The following is a 20,427-nucleotide window of genomic DNA, read 5'->3' as shown; positions in this document are numbered from 1 at the left end:
ACAACTAAAGTTCAATCTCACGATTCTGTAGAAAAAAAATCGATTTTTTGCAGATAAACACTTAGTTTAATCCACGGTTTAAGAATTGAAACAAGCAGAGTGCTTTGATCCTATTTATTGCAAAGCCCAAAGTCTTTTTTTCACCGTGCTATCATGTAGACACGCACTCTGTAATGGGATGGGATCCGAAGCCCCATTGAGGGATAATACAGGCTCTCCCATCCAACTCCTATTCCGACACGTCCTCGTCATGCAGAGTGGTAACATGTGTCACCACATATCCAAGCTTGGGTACACGGGCTTGACCCAACCCCTTGGGCGGATGGTGGCACATGGCGAACCAGGAGGGGGGTGGGTATCCCGGGAAACTGGGTGCCTGAACGTCGGGGGGGCAACCCGACGCTAAACAAAACGGTCACGTGGGCGCGGGGCCAGTCACCCAGTCCCATGAATCAACGACTACGGAAAGCCACAGAAATTTTCGAAACGGACATCCCGATACCGACCATACGCAATGCCCCCGGACTACTCTGAAAATGGGCTCATGGAACGTACGCACTCTAAGCGAAGCCGGAGCCTTGAAAAAACTTGATGATGCCCTAGCCACACTGAGCATGGACCTCGTAGCTTTACAAGAGATTCGGTGGCTAGGGAACGGTGTGCACAACAGGCGTGGTAAGCATTGCTACGACATATATTACAGCTGCCACGACCGCCACCGCGTGCTCGGAACGGGTTTCGCCGTAGGTCCCCGGTTGAAACCCGCAATCATGGATTTCAAGGCTATAAACGATAGGCTATGCACCCTGCGCATGCGAGGCAAATTCTTTAATATAAGCCTCATAAACGTTCACGCCCCTACCGAAGATAAAGAGGAAGAGGAGAAGGACCTTTTTTACGGCCGCCTCGCTAGAATTGTAGATGCGTGCCCCAGGCATGACCTCATAATCATCCTGGGGGACTTCAACGCAAAAGTCGGTAGGGAGCCAATGTACCGCCAATACACTGGCTGTCACAGTCTGCATGAGCACAGTAATGATAATGGTAGTAGATTGGTCCAGTTCGCCGCAGCGAACAATCTGGTTGTAGGAAGTACCAAATTTGCGCGCAAAAAAATCCACAAGATTACGTGGGCGCACCCGGGTGGAGAATCCTTCAACCAGATCGACCACGTGTTAATAAGCCGCCGACGACAGTCGAGTCTGTTAAATGTCAGAACATATCGAGGAGCCAATATCGATTCCGATCACTACTTGGTTGGCTTAGTGATACGTTGTAGAATCGCCCGCCCCCGCACCAATGGGGGCGGAGAAAACACGCAGGCTCGGCTCAACACGGACTCTCTAAGGGACATTGCTGTCCAACAGGAATTCAAACCCGCTTTAGAAGAGTCTCTACTACCAGAAGACAGATACGAAACTACGAGCGAGAGGTGGAACGCTCTAAAAACAAAAATAATAAACTGTGCAAGAAATATACTCCCACCACGTCGTGGCAACACCAAATCTGGCTGGTTCGACGATGAATGCAGACAAGTGACCGAACGTAAGAATACTGCATACCGAGCAATGCAGCAACGGCATAGAACGCGGGCATGCGCAGAGGAATATTCACGGCTTAGACGCGAAGAGAAACGAGTTCACCGCTCCAAGAAGCATGCTTTGGAAGAGCAAAACATGCGGGAACTCGAGCAAACCAGAGAGGCGTACGGACCGACACGAAAGTTTTACCAAGCGATAGCAGGTCACCGAAACAACGTTGTACCTAAGGTAACCTGCTGTCGCAACAAGGATGGAGATCTGGTCAGTAACCAGCCAGAGGTCCTCTCGCGGTGGGCTCAGTACTTTGATGAATTACTCAACGACCAGTTTAGCGAACAGCTAGAAGCGCCACTAGCAGATAATGTCATGCTACTGCCACCTAGCATAGAAGAAACACGAAAGGCTATCCGTCGGCTGAAAAATAACAAGGCACCCGGAACCGACGGAATTGCAGCCGAACTGGTCAAGAATGGAGGTGCACGACTAGAAAACGAGATTCATCAAATTGTTACTGAGGTGTGGGATAGCGAATCGATGCCTTGTGATTGGAATCTCGGCATCATCTACCCCATATACAAGAAGGGAGATAGGTTGGACTGCAACAACTACAGGGGTATTACGGTGTTCAATACCGCCTATAAAATATTCTCCCTGATCCTTCAGGATCGCCTTGTCCCGCACGTCGAAGAGATAGTAGGAAACTATCAAAGAGGATTCCGAAACGGAAAATCAACCACTGATCAGATCTTCACCATGCGGCAGATCTTGGAGAAGATGGCTGAATACAAAAACGACACATACCATCTCTTCATAGACTTTAAAGCCGCATACAATAGCATAGCCAGGGTAAAACTGTACGACGCTATGAGCTCATTTGGAATCCCGGCCAAACTGATAAGGCTAGTTAGAATGACTATGACCAACGTCACATGCCAGGTTAGGGTGGATGGAAAACTCTCAGGACCTTTTGCTACCACCAAGGGTCTGCGCCAGGGGGACGGGCTTGCCTGTCTCCTATTCAACTTGGCGCTAGAGAGAGCCATCCGTGACTCGAGGGTGGAGACTACGGGAACCATCTTCTATAAGTCAACCCAGATCCTGGCATACGCTGATGATATAGACATCATTGGTCTGCGGCTCTCCTATGTAGCAGAAGCCTACCAAGGGATTGAGCAGGCGGCAGAGAACCTCGGATTGCAGATAAACGAGGCAAAGACCAAACTGATGGTGGCAACATCAGCGGGCCCGCCAACAAATAATCAGAATCTACGTAGGCGTGACGTGCAGATAGGTGAACGCACTTTTGAAGTCGTCCCACAATTCACCTATCTGGGATCAAAGGTCAGCAACGACAATAGCATGGAAGCTGAGTTGCGCGCAAGGATGCTGGCTGCCAACCTGTCATTCTACAGCCTGAAAAAGTAGTTCACCTCAAAGAACCTGTCGCGACGGACGAAGCTGGGACTATATAGTACCTATATAGTACCAGTGCTCACATACGCCTCTGAGACATGGACACTGTCCAAATCTGACGAAACCCTCTTAGCCGCGTTCGAGAGGAAGATGCTCAGAAGGATACTTGGCCCCGTATGTGTGGAAGGACAATGGAGGAGCCGCTATAATGACGAGCTATACGAGATGTACGGCGACCTCACTGTCGTACAGCGTATAAAGCTCGCCAGGCTCCGGTGGGCTGGCCATGTTATACGCATGGAAACGGACGACCCAGCCCGTAAAGTCTTTTTAGGCCGTCCACAAGGACAGAGGAGGCGTGGTAGGCCCAAATTGAGGTGGCAAGATGGTGTGGAGGCGTCCGCCATTAAGGCCGGGATAACGGACTGGCAGACGAAGGCGCGAGACCGTGAGCGGTTTCGGACACTTCTGAGGCAGGCCAAGACCGCAAAGCGGTTGTAGCGCCGGATAAGTAAGTAAGTAAGTATCATGTAGACAGTGTTTTGTTTATAATTGGTTGGCGGTGGCAGGTGCAAGTTCGATACGTATTATGCCGAATTCCGGCTTGAACCAAGGACATGTGTTTGTAACAGCGTTTTGTATTGTCCTAATCATTCTTCTTCTTCTTTTGGCTCAACCGTTGTGGGTCAAGGCCTGCCTGTACCACTTGTGGGCTTGGCTTTCAGTGGCTTATTGATCCCCCCCCTCCCCCCATAGCAGGATAATAGTCAGTCATACGTATGGCGGCACGATCCATTTGGGGCTTGAACCCATAACAGGCATGTTGTTAACTTGTACTAATTGACGACTGTACCACGAAACCGGCAGTCCTAAACATTATTCGATAGAAAAACATTCATTTCAGGGCTCATGTTTGTTTATTTCAGTGTATTGGAAATTGTGCATAAAATGGCAATGAAGTGCGCAACAATTGGATTTTTGAATAGGTTTAAAAATCAGTATATATTGGCATTATTTATCATTTTTATCCCTAAAAAACTAAACATACATTTTTAAAACAATAATGATGCATGCTAGACACAAATTACTAGAATAATGTGGTTTTATCCATCTCAAACATGAGAAATACATTGGCTGTTCCGGTAAGTGTGCAACAATTGGCAAATTACCCTAAAACAGTTTTTCAGGTTTCTTTGATTACCACTTCCATACGAACACAATACAGGGTTTTCCAATTCAATTTCCAATGTCATCAATATGTTTCATTGCTTGCGATATGCAAATAGATATCAAATATTGAATTTGCATCACAAACATTTTCCAGTTCTTTTACATGATTTTAAATACATCACAAACTGGACTTCAGTTCAGTTTCAGAGTTTGACAGTTCTTTTTGATGTGTTGAAAATTTGTATATTTGTATATTTATTAATTCATCGATTTATTTATTCATCATAAGCGCACTCTATATACACAGGGTACAGTACGACTATGTAAACACATGGTTTACATAGTCTCACATTTAAGCATAACGCATTACAAGGACGCTAGACATTCAGACGATATGCACATAGAAAATTGATACGATAAAATACAGTTGCAACCGTCATGCCGGGCTCATATGCATCAGATTCATCATTCGCATCATCCAGAGCATCACATATGCGCCAAAACGGGTCTCGGGAAGCGAAAGATATCCTTTTCTCCGGAATGCACAATGGGCAGTTTAGAACAAATTTCGGGATAAAATTATTTTTGCAGAAATTGTTAGTTTTTATCGTTTGTAGTAAAGTGTTATGATAGTAAATAACATTTTATATGTAGTTTGCATCCATACCACCAGGTGGCGCTCCATAAAATAGTGTTTTAAGTGTTTTGTGTGTTTTTATTCTTTAATTTGTTGTTTCTAATAGTATGAACCATTTTAAAATATACTTTAATGTTCCATAATATATGAAAAAAAAAACATAATGATTTTGAATAAGATAATTTTTTTGCTTTGTATAGGACAATTGTAGGTAATTCTTATCACGTTTACTCACATGTAGTACAAATGTTAAAAAAATTACATACAAACTTAGGTGGATGCTATTACAAGCTCCTGACGTTTAGTTGACATTTCTAAAGACATGAATAAAGGCATTTAAATAATTAGATAGAGCAGGTACATTGAAATAAAGTACTTCCCAAATTCGTAATGAAAAGCAGCACATAACAGGTTGGCTGATAAGTCCCCGGTCTAACAAAGAAAAACACATTTTTTTGTCAAAATTCCTTTTTATTATTCAACATAGTTCCCTTCAAGAGCGATACAACGATTATAACGACCTTCTAATTTTTTGATACCATTTTGGTAGTACTCCTTCGGTTTTGCCTCAAAATAGGCCTCAGTTTCGGCGACCACCTCTTTCCCTGCGATCATCCTTTTGAGGTCTGAGAACAAGAAAAAGTCGCTGGGGGCCAGATCTGGAGAATACGGTGGGTGGGGAAGCAATTCGAAGCCCAATTCATGAATTTTTGCCATCGTTCTCAATGACTTGTGGCACGGTGCGTTGTCTTGGTGGAACAACAAAATAACAAAAGTTGCTTGACAAAAGACGATCTGTCTCACAAACTAATTGACATACAGACGTCAAATTTTGACACGAATCATTTGAAGGTTGGTACTATATAAAAATAATATGCATTTAATAATAGCGGCGCCATCTATGTGTCAGACCGGGGACTTATCAGGCAACCTGTTATTGTTTGTCTTTGAATATCATCCAATACTTTTCCAAGTCCTGTACTGCCTTCAGAAGGGGTAATAAAACTAAAAATCCGATGTTCTTGGTTTTACAACTATCCAAAAAAAACAGAATTCAACGATAGCTACAAACAAAGTATTTACTTCATTTGTAAAGTTAAACTCTGTCTTTGTTTTAGTGTGTGTAGCTACTGATATTAAACTGGTTAACGAATAAGGAATACAGCTCATTATACAAAATGTCCTTCTGGATGCATTTTCTTTCTTGCAAAATATTACAGTCAACTCTCTCTTATTTGAGAGGCTGATTAATTACAGAGGTTGAAAGTGGATGAAAGGTCCATACAATCAAGAAAGAGACACAACATTTAGTATGCAGCTTTAACTGTTGCTATAGGAAACTGCGAACAGGATTGCCAATTTGAGCATACATTATTCAATAACCATGGCAACACCATACACAAATAAGAGAGATACAGATTTCTGAGTTTTTTCCAAATTAGAGGGACAAAAATGGACTGAAAATCAAGGGACAGTAGAAAATGTTCAATTAAGAGAGGTTTTTCAAATTGGAGAGGTATCAAATAAGAGAGGGTTCACTGTATTTATAGAATACTCCCCTCTATCCTTGTATTTAGTTTGTCATGACTTTTGGGAGTTTCTTCTCCCAAAACGCCAATAGATGCTGGTGCATTTATAACGTTTTCCTGTTATGTGTATAATTTTAGAATTATTTTCCTTACATCCGTCTATAATCTGGAGTAGGACCAAAAGGTATTTGGTTCTGATTTGCTTCATTGCTTCATGCTTCATCAGATAAGCTGAAACTAAGATACACAGCTTCGTAATGGATATTAAAAGTGATCAAAAGCAAGTAGAATATATTTTTGTAAAATACACTAAATGCGCTACACTAGGCACTAGGAGCCGCCTAGTTACGCATGTGTCTGTTTTTAGAAAAAGTTGATGTGAAAAAACTTCAACAAAATCCGCGTTCACAAACTTTATATTTCTTCACAGATTGATAGTATATATATTACACTATTATGAGACAAATATGAGACAACGCCACTCTACGCCACTTTCATAACGGCATCAAGTCAAAAATCAAAATGATGAAAATTTTTAGGAAGTTTCTACAGTTATTATCGTATATTTTTGCATTAAATTAACTTAACTCACAATCTTCAATGTATTTATAAAGCTGACTAAATATACTTTTTAAAATGTCTTAACTTATCAAAATCGGTTCATATTTGAAAAAGTTACAAAGGTTCAAAGTTTTCCAAAACAGTGAAAAAATTTCTTCGTTTTTTTAACAAGTCTCGACTTTGAGAGGTCTTTTCTAGAGAACCAGAAAAGATTAGGAGCTCATATTTGGTATTTTTCTTAGTTTAACCCTTAGTAATAAAACCTATTGTTTGGAATTTCGCTATTACAAAGATGATTTTTTGAATTTCATCCCGGCAAATGCCCATTGTGGAATGGCCAGCATCGTCCGAGGACAGAGGGTTCTTGCAGGCAAGTACAGATGAATCGACAAGAGCAAAGTTGGGCAGTCAATGCTACCATTCAGAAGCCTAACAATGAACGCCAGTCTAGCCTTTTGTATCTTGTATTTTGTATTTTGTGTAAATCATGTGGAAGAATTGAAATTTTATTGTGTTGCAAATATACAAAATTTTCAAAGCCATTTTATAATGTAAACATTGTGCAAAATGTAATCCCACATCGATCTGATACTACATTTCCATCATAATAGTTTTTCATCGGGGTTTGAAGCCGGATCCCATCACCCGTTAACAGGTTGACTATTACAAATTGCACTACAATTGGTATACAATTGCATTGAATGCAAGATGATAATTTATTTCGATCATCATATTTATTATTTCTTTGTTCTTTGTGATGTTGTGAAAATCATGAGTAATAACTGAAATTTCATTATGAAGCAAATATAGCATTTGACAGTTGTTGAAAAATATCTTGGAGGCGGTGAATAATTATGTCAACATTCGTATTTGACTTGGACATCCCAGTATCAATTTCGTTGGTTTTATAAATATGCAACTAACTGTAGCTAGATCAAAGATCGTTGCAAGCCTCATCGAATCGCAATTGAAAGTCCGGCTAAACTTCAATCCCTTCCAACAAGCGTCTGAATGACTGTAGAAAGGTAAGCCAGTCTTTTGCATACAACTTCCTTACTCTCGCTACGATTACACGTTGCGCTAGGAAGTTCGCGAAGAGTGAAGAGAGATACATGAGTAAAATGTATGAGTAAAAGGGTAAAAGCGAACGGCAACGTACTCTATTCACACAGCGCTGTCTGTCGTAAGCCAGCACTACCGGTACTGGTGGGACTTAAACCCACCGATCATAAGATGAACCGTCGCTCTGCCAGTCAGATCGCGTCCGTCAGCAGTAAAACAAACAGAAAACATATGCTCTCATAAGCTTTCGACCTATGCTGCTCCGCGAACCAGTTCCCGCTCACGTGTTGTGTAGTGTAGACTTTAATTTAATTCATAGACCGAATTTAAGTTCAGGGCATTTTCTGAAACTCATGTCATAAAAGTAAGATAGTGTGGTGAATTAACTTATGCTACTGTGAAGCTACTGAAATAACATTGTAAAGCTGGTGTTAATGTGACAGTAGCAGCATATCCCCAATATTAAACGTGTAATTCCAAAGAAGTTATGATGGTTTCAATTATGATGGTGTTCAAAGAAAGAACGTAAGATCGGCCAAATTTGCAATTTTGCTTAAGCAAAAATCAAGCAAATAAAATACTACGTAAACACCGTTTGTGAGGATTTCAAATGCTAGAAATCGTTTAATTTGTGATTTCTTGTAATTGAAATGCCACCGAGTAATTGAAGCAAAGGTAAATATAATAGCAGATGTTCTCAAATGAAAAATATTTAATACGAAAACACTATTTTTACAATTATCTCTAGAGAAAAACTAGCAACATTAATTGACGTATTAAAAAGTTTTATGAAATGTGAAGTATGTTAGACCGACAAAAATAAAGAAGAATTATTACAATTATGGCAATCTATGCTTTACACGTTTACAACGCCAAAATATCTCTTTTTACCGTTACCGGATCCTGCAGATGAAAATGAATAGAGGTTTAAATACTTTGTTGTTGACAGAATTCAATCGCGAACAAAAGCCTATTGATCTGCTACTGTATTACATGGTTTTCCTATGTCTATACGGCTACTTACGGCAAATAAACACTGGCCAGGCAATGATAACTAAATGCATACACCAAGATTATGTGAATCTCAAATTTTATCATTTCACTTTCAATTTTAATAGCGTTCCGTTTAATCTTTGTTTTTATACTTCGAGCTCGTATTCACACTATGTTTGTGACATTCAGTGCATCATTGTGTCATTCAGAATGAAATAGCTAATGAAAAAATCTAGTGTGTTCAATTTAGAGAAGTTTCCGTTTTATAGTTTGCATTTTAAATGATTGCTGATACTTACTTAATGAATCATTCTTTACAAATTATACGACAAAATGAAGAATATTCAGAAATAAATAGAAACATACAATTACAGTAAATTCACTAACTAGGAAACGAGACTTTTGTTTTCAATTTTTTATTGTCAACCATTATAAACCATTCAGAAACCCAACTATAGCTGGAACCCAATATTTCATCGCATTTTAGTTGTTATTTTAGTTCAGTTTTTAATTTAATGTCAATTTAATGGCTGACAGCTCAATCAAATAGCAGGTGTTTGTATCAAAAACCAGGTTTAAAAAAAATGCAGCGTCAAAGCATATTAAGAAATGTATTGTTTTGGAAATACGCGTCAACTAAAAAGCCTTCATTAGTCAACTAAAATCCATTGAATTTATAATGGTTGGCAAGTAATCGCCATTCAATCAATGGAGGCCAACTGTATAAGCCTCCAGCAAATGCCGGTGAAAACATTACACTTGAGCCTTTTATTGTTGTTGTGTTAGTAATTAGTAATGTAAACAAATCCCAGTCAGCAAACTCTTACTGTACTAAAACTACCCCTTAATCATATAGCAAACAGAGATCTACGACATATTTTTAGCTTCACTCCACAATTTTTATTTATACATTTTATGGGTTGAATTTTGGTTATGTGTAAATCCCTAACTATGTTTACAAACAAGAAACAATTATTATCTTTTAACTATTTCATTTATATAATTTAAATTTAGTTGACTATCCATAGAGATGGAAAGTCACTATCTTCATAATCAGGTTTAACTGGATGTAGAGAAATAATTAGCTTTCATGATACGCTGCTGCACCTGCTGCAACTGAAGAATACGTACAAGCTACACCTAGGAGATAGAAACTTTAAAAGCATGATAAACAAATGCAGGAAAATGAAACAGCTCCTGGAGGTGTGGAATGTTATTGACACAAATAAAAATGATAGAATTATTTTATGGTTATCCGCATAATGAAAAATACTTACTGTGATTCTTTAATCCAACTGTTTTGAATGGCAGCTAATTAAGTATAGTATCACCCCGCAAGATAGATCTGTTGTAGTTGGATTGCTCATTAGTTGGTACCTGAATATCGTCTGCCAATCAAATAAGGAGCTTTGACATGCATTATACAGAATGTTTGTCATAAAGCTCTTGCTTCATAATTGCTCTTGCATTTCATTTATAAACATAAATTTCTTGTTGGTATGCATTAAAATCTCATCCAGAGAGGTCATTCTGTCCTTGTAATGCTGTAGAAACTTATGAAAACTGTATTATTTTTAGATAGGTAGATAGATAGATAGATAGACAGATAAATAGATAGATAGATAGATAGATTTGAAATGAAACTTGCCTACAAGTAAATGTATGTGTTATGGGTCTTAAGATCCATCTATGTAATGATAAATGTTTCACACTTATACCTTGTTATTTGAAAGCGTTTAAAAATAAGGTAGGATTTCAGATATTTAATTTTTTTAGACGCATAGAGCATGTAGGCTTCTTTAATCTTAATACCTAAATAATAAGCAATTTTCTTCCTGCAGCCACAAGATCCGGGATCGAATAGTTGAACGTGTTTTAGTTGACATTCTTTTAAGATAGATGTTAGATAGTTGGATGACAGTACAATGAATTACATGAGTTTATATGAAAACCCCGATCTAAAAAATAAAAAACAGTTTTATTTAGTATCGAAAAACATGCCAATTAACAACTACGAATTTGATAATTGGCGGGCAATTGAAGACCAATAAGAGAGTTCGGACTGTATTATCTGTGTCATCAAAACACCTTTTAAAACATTTCACTTTAATCCAAGAAATTTGAGCAGAGCAGATTTAACAATCTGAATAAATAGACATGCAACTGTAGACAAACTAACAAAAAAAGATTTGATGAACCCTTACACTTACAGGTGTATATATGCCTCAACGAAATAATAAGAAAAGCCGTATCTAAACGCCGACGTGAAATGATTCAGCACGGTTTCGCGCTTACTTAAGGTAACCTTGGTAATGAAGGGTATTTCAGCACGTAAAATAAAGGTAGCTAAGGCCAGCATGCTATGTACTTTCGCTTTCACTATCAGTCTAATTCTTCTGTTCACTAGCCACAAATGTGTGGGAAACTTATTTGTTCCATGATCATGCTTCGAACACGAAATGCGATTGAGATGATGCTGCACTGCGGATGAACAAACACGTTTCATTTAGGTCGTGTGTGATAGGTTTGACTTTTAGCTCGAAAAAATATCAGGGTGCATATTTGATATCCAAATTACTGATCTAACTGTAGTGGTTATCTCGATCAATGACAAATCTTACTAGATTTTTGAACATAGCTTTTTAAAAGTATACGTAAAGTAAGAATTGAATAATATAACCTAAAATCATATCATGTACTCAGAGCCCTTTAAAGTGCCGTGAATTTGTTGGGTTCATTCTTATACGACGAGTTAGAGCAGATTGTATCATTTTTTTTTCTTCATATTTAATTACAGAGCCATGGTTTAACTGTGATTGAATATTATTATGTTTGTGATACGTTATTACGTGTCATAGTTACCAGAAAAAGCAGCTGATAAATCATATATTTGCGATTGACTGCTCTTGTCTCCGATTTTTTACTGGTGTCACGCAGAATCAAGCAAAACTCGGATACTTCAAGATACACTGGAATTGATCAGTCTAACAAACGGTGCTTTCACGGAAATTGCATTGCACTACCATCCAGATTCTCCTGAAAACGACGAATGCAATAGCACACGACATCTAGCTGTAAAATGCTATCAGAGAATCACTTTAAGTTATGTAAATTGTATGCAAAACAGTAACCATTCCCGTGTTGCACTCATCTGAATCACAACGCTATTCACATAGTGAAATTCGCGACACTAAATAGGAGGTGAAATGAAAACAATAACAATTTAAGATACAAACACGCAAACGATTAAAGTAGACTTGTCATGCAAGCAAACAAATCCGGAAGTCTACCCATGAGGAAGTAATGGTTGTTACGGAAACCATCTGAACTGAGCACGAGAACGAAAAATCACTGCCTCGATTAGTACATCAACATGTGTTGTCATGTAGCACCAGTTCAAACACGATGAGAGCGGATTTAAAGAAAAATAAAACAAAGAAGACGAAAAAAGTGGTGAAAGTGAATCTCATATCGTAATCATGCAACTGCAGAAGTAACAGAATTTCTTCAATTTCTTTATGAAAACACTGGTCCAAAACTGTTGTATTACAGCATTGTTACAATCGTTTGCAAATACAAGACAACAAAAAGCATTATAAAGGATATAAGATCAGTCACAAAGATTAACGAAATCAAAATGCAAACGTACTTTTACGATCAACGTAACGACAAAGGAAATTATGTTCCGGTTTTGAATGAATATAATTAATAAAATTCTACATGTTGCTAAAGGAATTGTATAATCACGCAGCGAATAAATCGCGTCTCAAACTGGATCTCATTTCGGTGCAAGATTTTAAAATTAACTTTGCAGTCCCTTTCTTCGACGACTATAGCAATCGGCAGCATCAAAAACAGCGGATACAAAAAACACTCTCGGACAAAAGAATCATGCAAAATGCACAAAAAATGTGTATAGTCTATTTTCTGTTTGTCGTGGGTTTCGTTGGAGCAGAAAACATGCTATTTTCAGGTGAGATTCTTGATTACTAAGATGAATGATTTTCTATATATTGTGAACTTTTTTTCTTGTGGAAACATCGCAGTTTAATTTTAAGTAGAGTCTTGCTGGCACATCTATGATGCCTCATTTCGGTATAACACTCTGACAAGTCCTACAGGGTGTATGATGGAGTTTTGAGTAGCTGCACGCTTTTACTGCAGGCACACAACCGATGTTGATAAGCTATGTCTTTTTGAACAAAAACATTAAATGGAGTATGGACTAGGTGACATAGATTTAAACAGACCGGTGTTAGCTATGACAACCTGTTAAAATCAATCAATTATAATGCAGCTGCATTGACTTCAAATTTGAAACGCTGTAATTTCTCATTTATATATAAGTTATATTCGTTTAATAATTGTTTCATTGTCGTTTCATAATTGTTAATAACTTTTAGTTAATAATAAGTGTTATGGCATAGCAGTTCTTCCTAAAGAAAAAAAATGTTGAACTTATGTTTGTCACGACTATATTCAACTATGTAAAGAAATTTTTAATAAATTGAATAGAGTGCTAATTTGTTATATCTAAGAATGCATTCATATGATCAAAACTAATATATGTACTTATCATCTTCTACAAAAGGACCGTTATGAACTATTGTTCTCTGTATGCAAGCTAATAAATACGCTTACTAGTTTATATGCCGAATTATCTTAAGCTAAGCTTTTTCAATACATATAGTCTCTATTGCTCTAATTTTTCCAAACATCGTTATTTATGAATTGGAGTTGCCATTTAACAGCATGATCGTTATGAGTTCGATGCCCGTATGGACCGAGCCTATATGGGTTTAAACTGCTCATGCGTAGGACCTCCTACGTAGTACTTAGGGTACACCACAGCCCATCTTACAACTAACAGGAGATTCACACTAACAGGCATGCAGTCCACGTAACTTAAAAAGCAATATTTTTTACTAGTGAATAATTGCTTACACTAGATTTCAACTGTTCTTGATGTACATTTCTTGCTTGTGGCGCATAAGTCGATTGAACAGTTATTTCTATTTTCTTCCTACATGCTTTCAAATATTCAGGCTGCAGCATTCGGTGCAATCCATGTATATAAAGTAGGTTACTATTACCATGCTTTCCAGTAGCATACGTGTTTGGTATGATAGCAGTTTTGTGTTATAAACTTTAATATCATCTTTAATATTGCTTGAAGATAAAAAAATAACCAAACTTTAATTTAAATCATCATTCTAAGTCCAGAATGTTTATATACACTTGCACATAAAACATTAACCAACATCAAAATCGTAAAAATACTACAAAACTCAAAGATTCATAAACTTGATTTAATCGTCCAGTTAATGAGAAAATATATGTAGTTCACATATAAAAATGGAGGGTTGTGCTCTACACAAAGAAAATTATCTTTCCAATCCATGACCAAAGAGTTTCATTGCTTGTGTTATTTCGCATTCGAAAGCCTTTGGTTATCTTCTCGAATCCACCAATCAATGATTCTTTGTAAACACCTAATAAAAACGAAAATAATACATGAACTACTTCGCGAATCATAACATCGTTTTAACCTGGGCATTGTGGAAACTATGACTCTTCACAAATAAATTCATAGTTATGCTATGCGCTGTTGTATAAACGTGGTGGTTTGGTACGGGAGTATACCATCTGCATATTAATTAAAATATATTAAAGATCTTTGGTTACGCCTTGTGGTCCTCACCACAGTTTCTCTCGCGACTTTCGCTCGTACACCTCTTTGAGCGAATAGAATGGCCGAGCATGAGGGTAAGGAAGGGTATGTAAAACCAAAGTTATGCACAACCTTCCAACCTACAGCCTAGGCTCTCACAATGTGGACAGACGATTATGTAAACTGTGTTACTTCATACAAGGTGCCTATACCAGAAACTTTCACTGATTCACCCTCTCCTTAAGGCCTATTCTTTAAGTACGGTCGATGCTTCCGCTCGTCTTTGTTGGTACCTTCGATGTATGGACGGAAGTAACATGCGGATTTTCGCATGAGGCAATAAAAAATGGCTAATAAGCACAGTACAACCAAAAACTGAAAACCGGATCGACATATTATACTAATAAAATGTTTCCTTTCAGTCATGCCCTCTTAGTGCCTTGATTGTAAAGCTTAAGTTTCTTATAGCCATAACTTTAGGAAATGAGAGTCGATACTGTACCATTATCATCATTGATTAGTAAGGTAAACAACTCTTTGTTTATACTATAAATTACTAACAATACAGAGTTTTCCAAGTCAGTTTCGAATGTAAACATTGTTATTCACCGCGTACAAGATGTTGTGCCACATCGATATGACATTTCATTTCCATCATAATTTTTAAATTCTACAACATGATTTGCAACACGACTTCACCTGGATTGAGTATGACAGTTCTTTGTTATTTGTTGAAAATCATGTGTTCAAACTGAAGTTGCATTTTTATACAAATAAACCACTTGACAGCTGTTGAAAAACATCATGGATGTGGTGAATAACAATATTTACATTCGAAACTTACTTTAAAAACCCTGTAAATTGTACTCGAGTAGCTTATCGGTTCATTCCATGAATTTCTATGAAGCAACACTGCCTCATAGAAAGTGCAACCGCTTTCCTGTATGTCTAAAGGTAAACTGAGCGAATAATAAAGACCCATTTACAACGTGTATGCTTTTCAGAAGGGTTAGGTAATACAGTCGATCCTCGCATAACGGGTTTGATCCGTTGCAGTGACTCACTTATTATGCGAGAGGCTCTTTTCCATTTTATGAATAGTTAAATAACTGTATTCAAGACCGCAGAATACCACATCAAAATGTCTGAAATACAAGAAATTAAAAATATCACCATAGTTCCAACAATTGGGATTCACTGTTTCATTGTCATTATTTTTTATCCTTCTTCAAAAAAGAATTTAGCTCAACAACCGTTGTCGGTCAAGGCCTGCCTATACCACTAATGGGGTTGTCTTTCAGTGGCTTATGGATTCCCCTGCTTAGCAGGATAGTCATTCTTACGTATGGTGGCGCGGTCCATTCGGGGCTTGAACCCATGACGTGCATGTTGTTAAGTTGTTTGTGTTGACGACTGTACCACGAGACCGGCTTAATATACTTTTTTATCCACTTTCTTTAAAATCAGAGTCTATCGGTCTATCGTTGTAACCATTCCTTTCATATTTATTTGACAAAACTATTCTTTTCACACTAGGTCTTGCTTGTTCTGAATTATTGATTTAATTTTCCGGTATAATCATAAATCAAAACCATTTATTTGTCAAAAAGATCTGTTAGAAATATTAAATAACCACACACTTGTGCAACATACGACGCACCTAGTGGCAATAGTTTTATATTAAACAATTCTTAGTCTCGAAACTATCATCTGCTTGAGCTACAGGCAAAAATAAAGACTCAACGTTAAATCGTGATGTGGATTTCACATCTCCACCACTCAATTATATCAGGAATACAAATGAAATAGCAAGCTGTGCAAGATTTTACTCGTTAAGAGAGGTATTTGTTACGTATTAAGATTTTCTGACAATAGGGCCCTTCCCGTTTTAAGTTCGTAGGCTGAAATTTCAGCCTGACAGCTGTTTGCTTTGTATAGCAGTTTTTGAGCAGCTATCAAACAGAAGTTTTCAACCATCCGGTCAAAACGTGATATTTAAATTTGGTTATAAAAAACATGCTATGAGACCACCTGGACTACATACACTGTGTTTCTGGATTCCAACACCTGATCTCTTTCATTCGCCTTGGGATAAATGTAAACATTACCTTGTTTAGTCATTTTCGAGCAGGTACTCGAATCTAATTCTAGCTCGCTACTAATTCTACTTGTGGATTAGGGTAAAAGAACATAACAGAGAAATGAAATGGATGGCCTAGGCCTAACACTAAGGCCATATTGAATATTGAATATTGAGGCTCGTAGACATTGCTCAGATTGTGATTGATTTTTTCACCAAATCAAATGCGATTTCCCAATCGAGCACTGTAAAAGCACTGTATCTTTGGGATCATTAGAATTGTTCACGGAACTGAATAATAATTTCAAAAAAAGTCCTTTAACAGTAAATAGTACTATAGAAATCAGCTGCCCAAGAAATAATGATTTCTCTTAAGGCCCAGAAAGTGAAGATCAGCAGTTTTATTTACCTTTTCCTCAAACGAATCGCAAAAGAGCAATGATAATACCAATACAGTTACCATGTATGTACCTGTTTATTTATGTATGTATGTATGTATGTATGTATGTATGTATGTATGTATGTATGTATGTATGTATGTATGTATGTATGTATGTATGTATGTATGTATGTAAGTATATATGTATGTATGTATCTTTTGATGCATTTTTTTAACAACAATAGCCGGTATCGCGAATAAAGGAACACATTTTAACAGCCGTTTGAAGTTCATAATGGTTTAACCAAGTTCATTTGATGTTCATTCCTGTTAAAATAAACAATCGTTAAGACAGTTAACGACTGCTCGATATCGCAAATAGGCAAAAATCGAGCAACATAATTAAACGACTATTAATGTGTATCGCATTTTGAGTTACGTATTGTCATTGCCAATGTTGAAGCGACTTCTTGCATGTAGTCCAACAAGGCTGCTGTCGACAAACCTGGGATATATCGGCAATTTTTATTGATTACTGGCTTACCCGTATACTTTTGGTCCTATAGTGTTCCCGTACACAGCGTGCTAAGCTAGATCTGCCTATATCATAAATAGAATGTTTCAAAAAGTTCAAATGAGTTTTCAAAAATTCATAATGAATGAACAGTAACCCGCTAGTAACAGAGTATAGAATTTTAGTATAGAATATGGAATACCATTTACGTAAAAAGCTTCGGCTTGAATGTTTGAATGAAATAACCATATGAGTGAAACATAAATTTTCAATGTTTGACAATTGCCCTGCAGAGTTCATGATCATCTCCAATCCTACCCTTTACCAGAAAAGTTTTCCGATCCCTTACCTATACACCTGATCGCTATGTACAAAGAGATAAAAAGAAGAAATATGAAACAAGTAAACAAAACAAAAAGCTGATCTGGCTGTTGTAATCGACATAGTAGAGATTTTTTCACGGTGAAAAACTTCCTGCTAGAGCGGTTAGACGGATGAAAGGAAAAGTAAATGTTCATGGATTAATGATTTGTTCATCTTCTCCATTTATGAGTCTTTTTATGAATAATCATCGAATCATCATGCTGTCGCATTTATGTATTCGGGATGCAACGTTGTAAGGGATGCATTTTTTTATTACTTTCTTCGAATAAATGTCTTCAAACTGTTGGACAATGTTTCAGTACCCTATACTTGACGGTCATTTAAAATGTTTTATAACTTATCGTTACGTAGCAATTTGCATGCGTTTCCAATCTTTCTTTGGTCTGTTTTAAATACTGAGCCAAACATTTAAGTTTGTGTTGCTACGGTACCGCTACGGCACTGCTCATTTATCATGATGCAATCATATGCTAGCATCACTAATGACAAGTTAGGGGTGATTTTGCAAGGTTTCATTTAAGTAGGCTGATGAGTATACCTAGCATAACGATCGTGGTTAGAAGTACTTATACGTTCCCTCCCTTCCCCTGAATAATCTGAAGGTTTATAATAATCAAATACCGTACGGCGTTGTCAGTATGCCTATACAATTCAGTTTTTATCTTTTATCAAAGATTAAAGCTCTAGTTTTTTCATCCTAAAACGGTAAAAAATTATCGTTTTATCATAAAAGCCATTGATCTCATGTTTTATGTTATGTCTTAAAGCCTTTTCGGCTGCCCTAGTTTGATATTTGTACTTAGAAGGCAACAACAAAATTATTGCTAATAGAACAATTAAAGAAGACTTTTTTAAATAGTTAAAACATTTGTCGGCGTCGTGAAAGAAAAGGTTAAAAATTAACAGTTGTTAAAAATTCACCAAAAAGTTAAAACCTGCTCGACATGATATCGTTGATATCGTGAACGCATTGAAGAGTTGTTTCAGTCCAGTGCACTTTGAACTATTATAAACTACCTAGAACAGCGGTCGGCAAAGTCCGGCCCGCGGGCCAAATGCGCCCCACCGCAACAATCAATCCGACCCGCGAAAGATTTTGACTGATTTTGAAAGATGGAAAGAAACTATTCGTATACATTTTACTGTATATCTTTTAGAATAACATTTTATACCATAGTACTCTTTCAATTTTAATTAAAGTACTATGGAATGAAGTCAATTTTAATTAAAGTACTATGAAAAATCGATGGAACACATGTGACGGATGTTGTACCAGTTTGCGGACTAGGGTGTCATGTCGAAATTTTGCCGAAACTTACCTAATATGAACGCATTGAGTTTTGGCGTCACTGTTTGCCATTGTGAAACCAGTGGACGCGATTTCTGCTTCCTGATATATGTGTTTATGTTTCCCAAGCACTATTTCACTGTTTGGCGGGTTGCATCGATCTCCCGGCCCAGATAACCCAGTAATGTAGCCACTTGTACCTCTGTCTTCATTTTTAGCTTTTTTGAAACCTCAATAATAGGCTCTCTTGCGATGCTTTGATGGTTGACTAATAGTGTCAAGATGTTGGTGACCAAAACGCAGAAACGTTCTCATGCGACGAAAAACTTCTGTACGCAGTCCAAATAAGACGCTACGGGGTGTCATTCGTTGATCGCGCACGCTTCTAAGTTGGTTGGTTTACTTTTTTGGTCATCATGGTTAGAGCTTGACTGATAGAGGTGTCAAGGTCAAGTGACTGGTAGAGGTTGCCTGTTGTCTAATGGGATACTACTATTCAAAATGCAATTAACGATTTGTTAGAACGGGTGATTATCTATGATAAACCCATGAATTTGTCAATTTTGTAAATGCAACCGTTAATTACATAACGGTTAACATTGTATCAACACGACAATAAGACTTTCGGAATGAAGGTAATCGCACACGAAATTTTATATTGATGAGATGCACTAAAGACTGGTTGCAATAAATTTATTTAAAGTTTTGCATGCGACTTTGCGATGGGAGAGCTTTTGACTTTTGCCAACGCAAAACATGCAATACAAAGTTTTAAATATAGTGAAACAGATCCATACATTTTCATGAGATTTTTTATTTTTTTTTTATTTTTTAATCGTTCCTCTTAATTTCACACAAATCAGTTGGTTTCCCTTTAATTTTCTTTTGCGGATTTTTCGATCGTATTTGAAACCAAAACAAATAATAAAAAAAAACCCTTGTTGTTTTAACGAGAACGACGATTCCACACTGTTGCTGTTTACGAGTACAACGTTTGTCAAAGAGCTTTTTCATAAGGAATCAGTTATCAATTTATCTGATATGGCATGACTTGTCCATAAAGCATTTTTAAGGGTACTGAATCTATGTTTGCTTCGATAATTTTTTAGCCTTTCAAACTTTTGTATCATCCCCGGAATATCTTCAATATTTTTTAGGGCGTGGGAAGATGGGGTCTTCAAGAAGCGATATTGATCCCTTTTTTA

General features: G+C 37.4%; 1 protein-coding gene across 5 annotated transcripts in view; it reads left to right on the top strand.

Moving 5' to 3' along the window:
• The first annotated feature begins 8,086 nt into the window (after nucleotides 1-8,086).
• The window catches only part of LOC1275879 (trypsin), a 36,302-nt gene continuing 23,961 nt past the window's right edge, over nucleotides 8,087-20,427 (top strand). For 2 of the 5 annotated variants that reach the window (XM_061644636.1, XM_061644635.1), the window contains exons 1-2: nucleotides 8,088-8,588; nucleotides 11,704-12,879. Coding sequence is in view for 2 of the 5 variants with exons in the window: in XM_061644633.1 (XP_061500617.1) it covers nucleotides 12,627-12,879 (253 nt within the window). In the remaining 3 variants the exon portion in view is untranslated. Of the gene's footprint in view, nucleotides 8,589-11,118; nucleotides 11,207-11,703; nucleotides 12,880-20,427 lie in introns of all 5 variants that reach the window. The other 3 variants (XM_061644633.1, XM_061644632.1, XM_061644634.1) reach the window with 3 other exon arrangements.

The sequence above is a fragment of the Anopheles gambiae genome, chromosome 2 (genome assembly GCF_943734735.2).
Source record: "Anopheles gambiae chromosome 2, idAnoGambNW_F1_1, whole genome shotgun sequence".
NCBI lineage: Eukaryota > Metazoa > Arthropoda > Insecta > Diptera > Culicidae > Anopheles > Anopheles gambiae.
The sequence above is the reverse complement of the archived record's forward strand: the minus strand, read 5'-3'. Positions and strand labels throughout refer to the sequence as shown.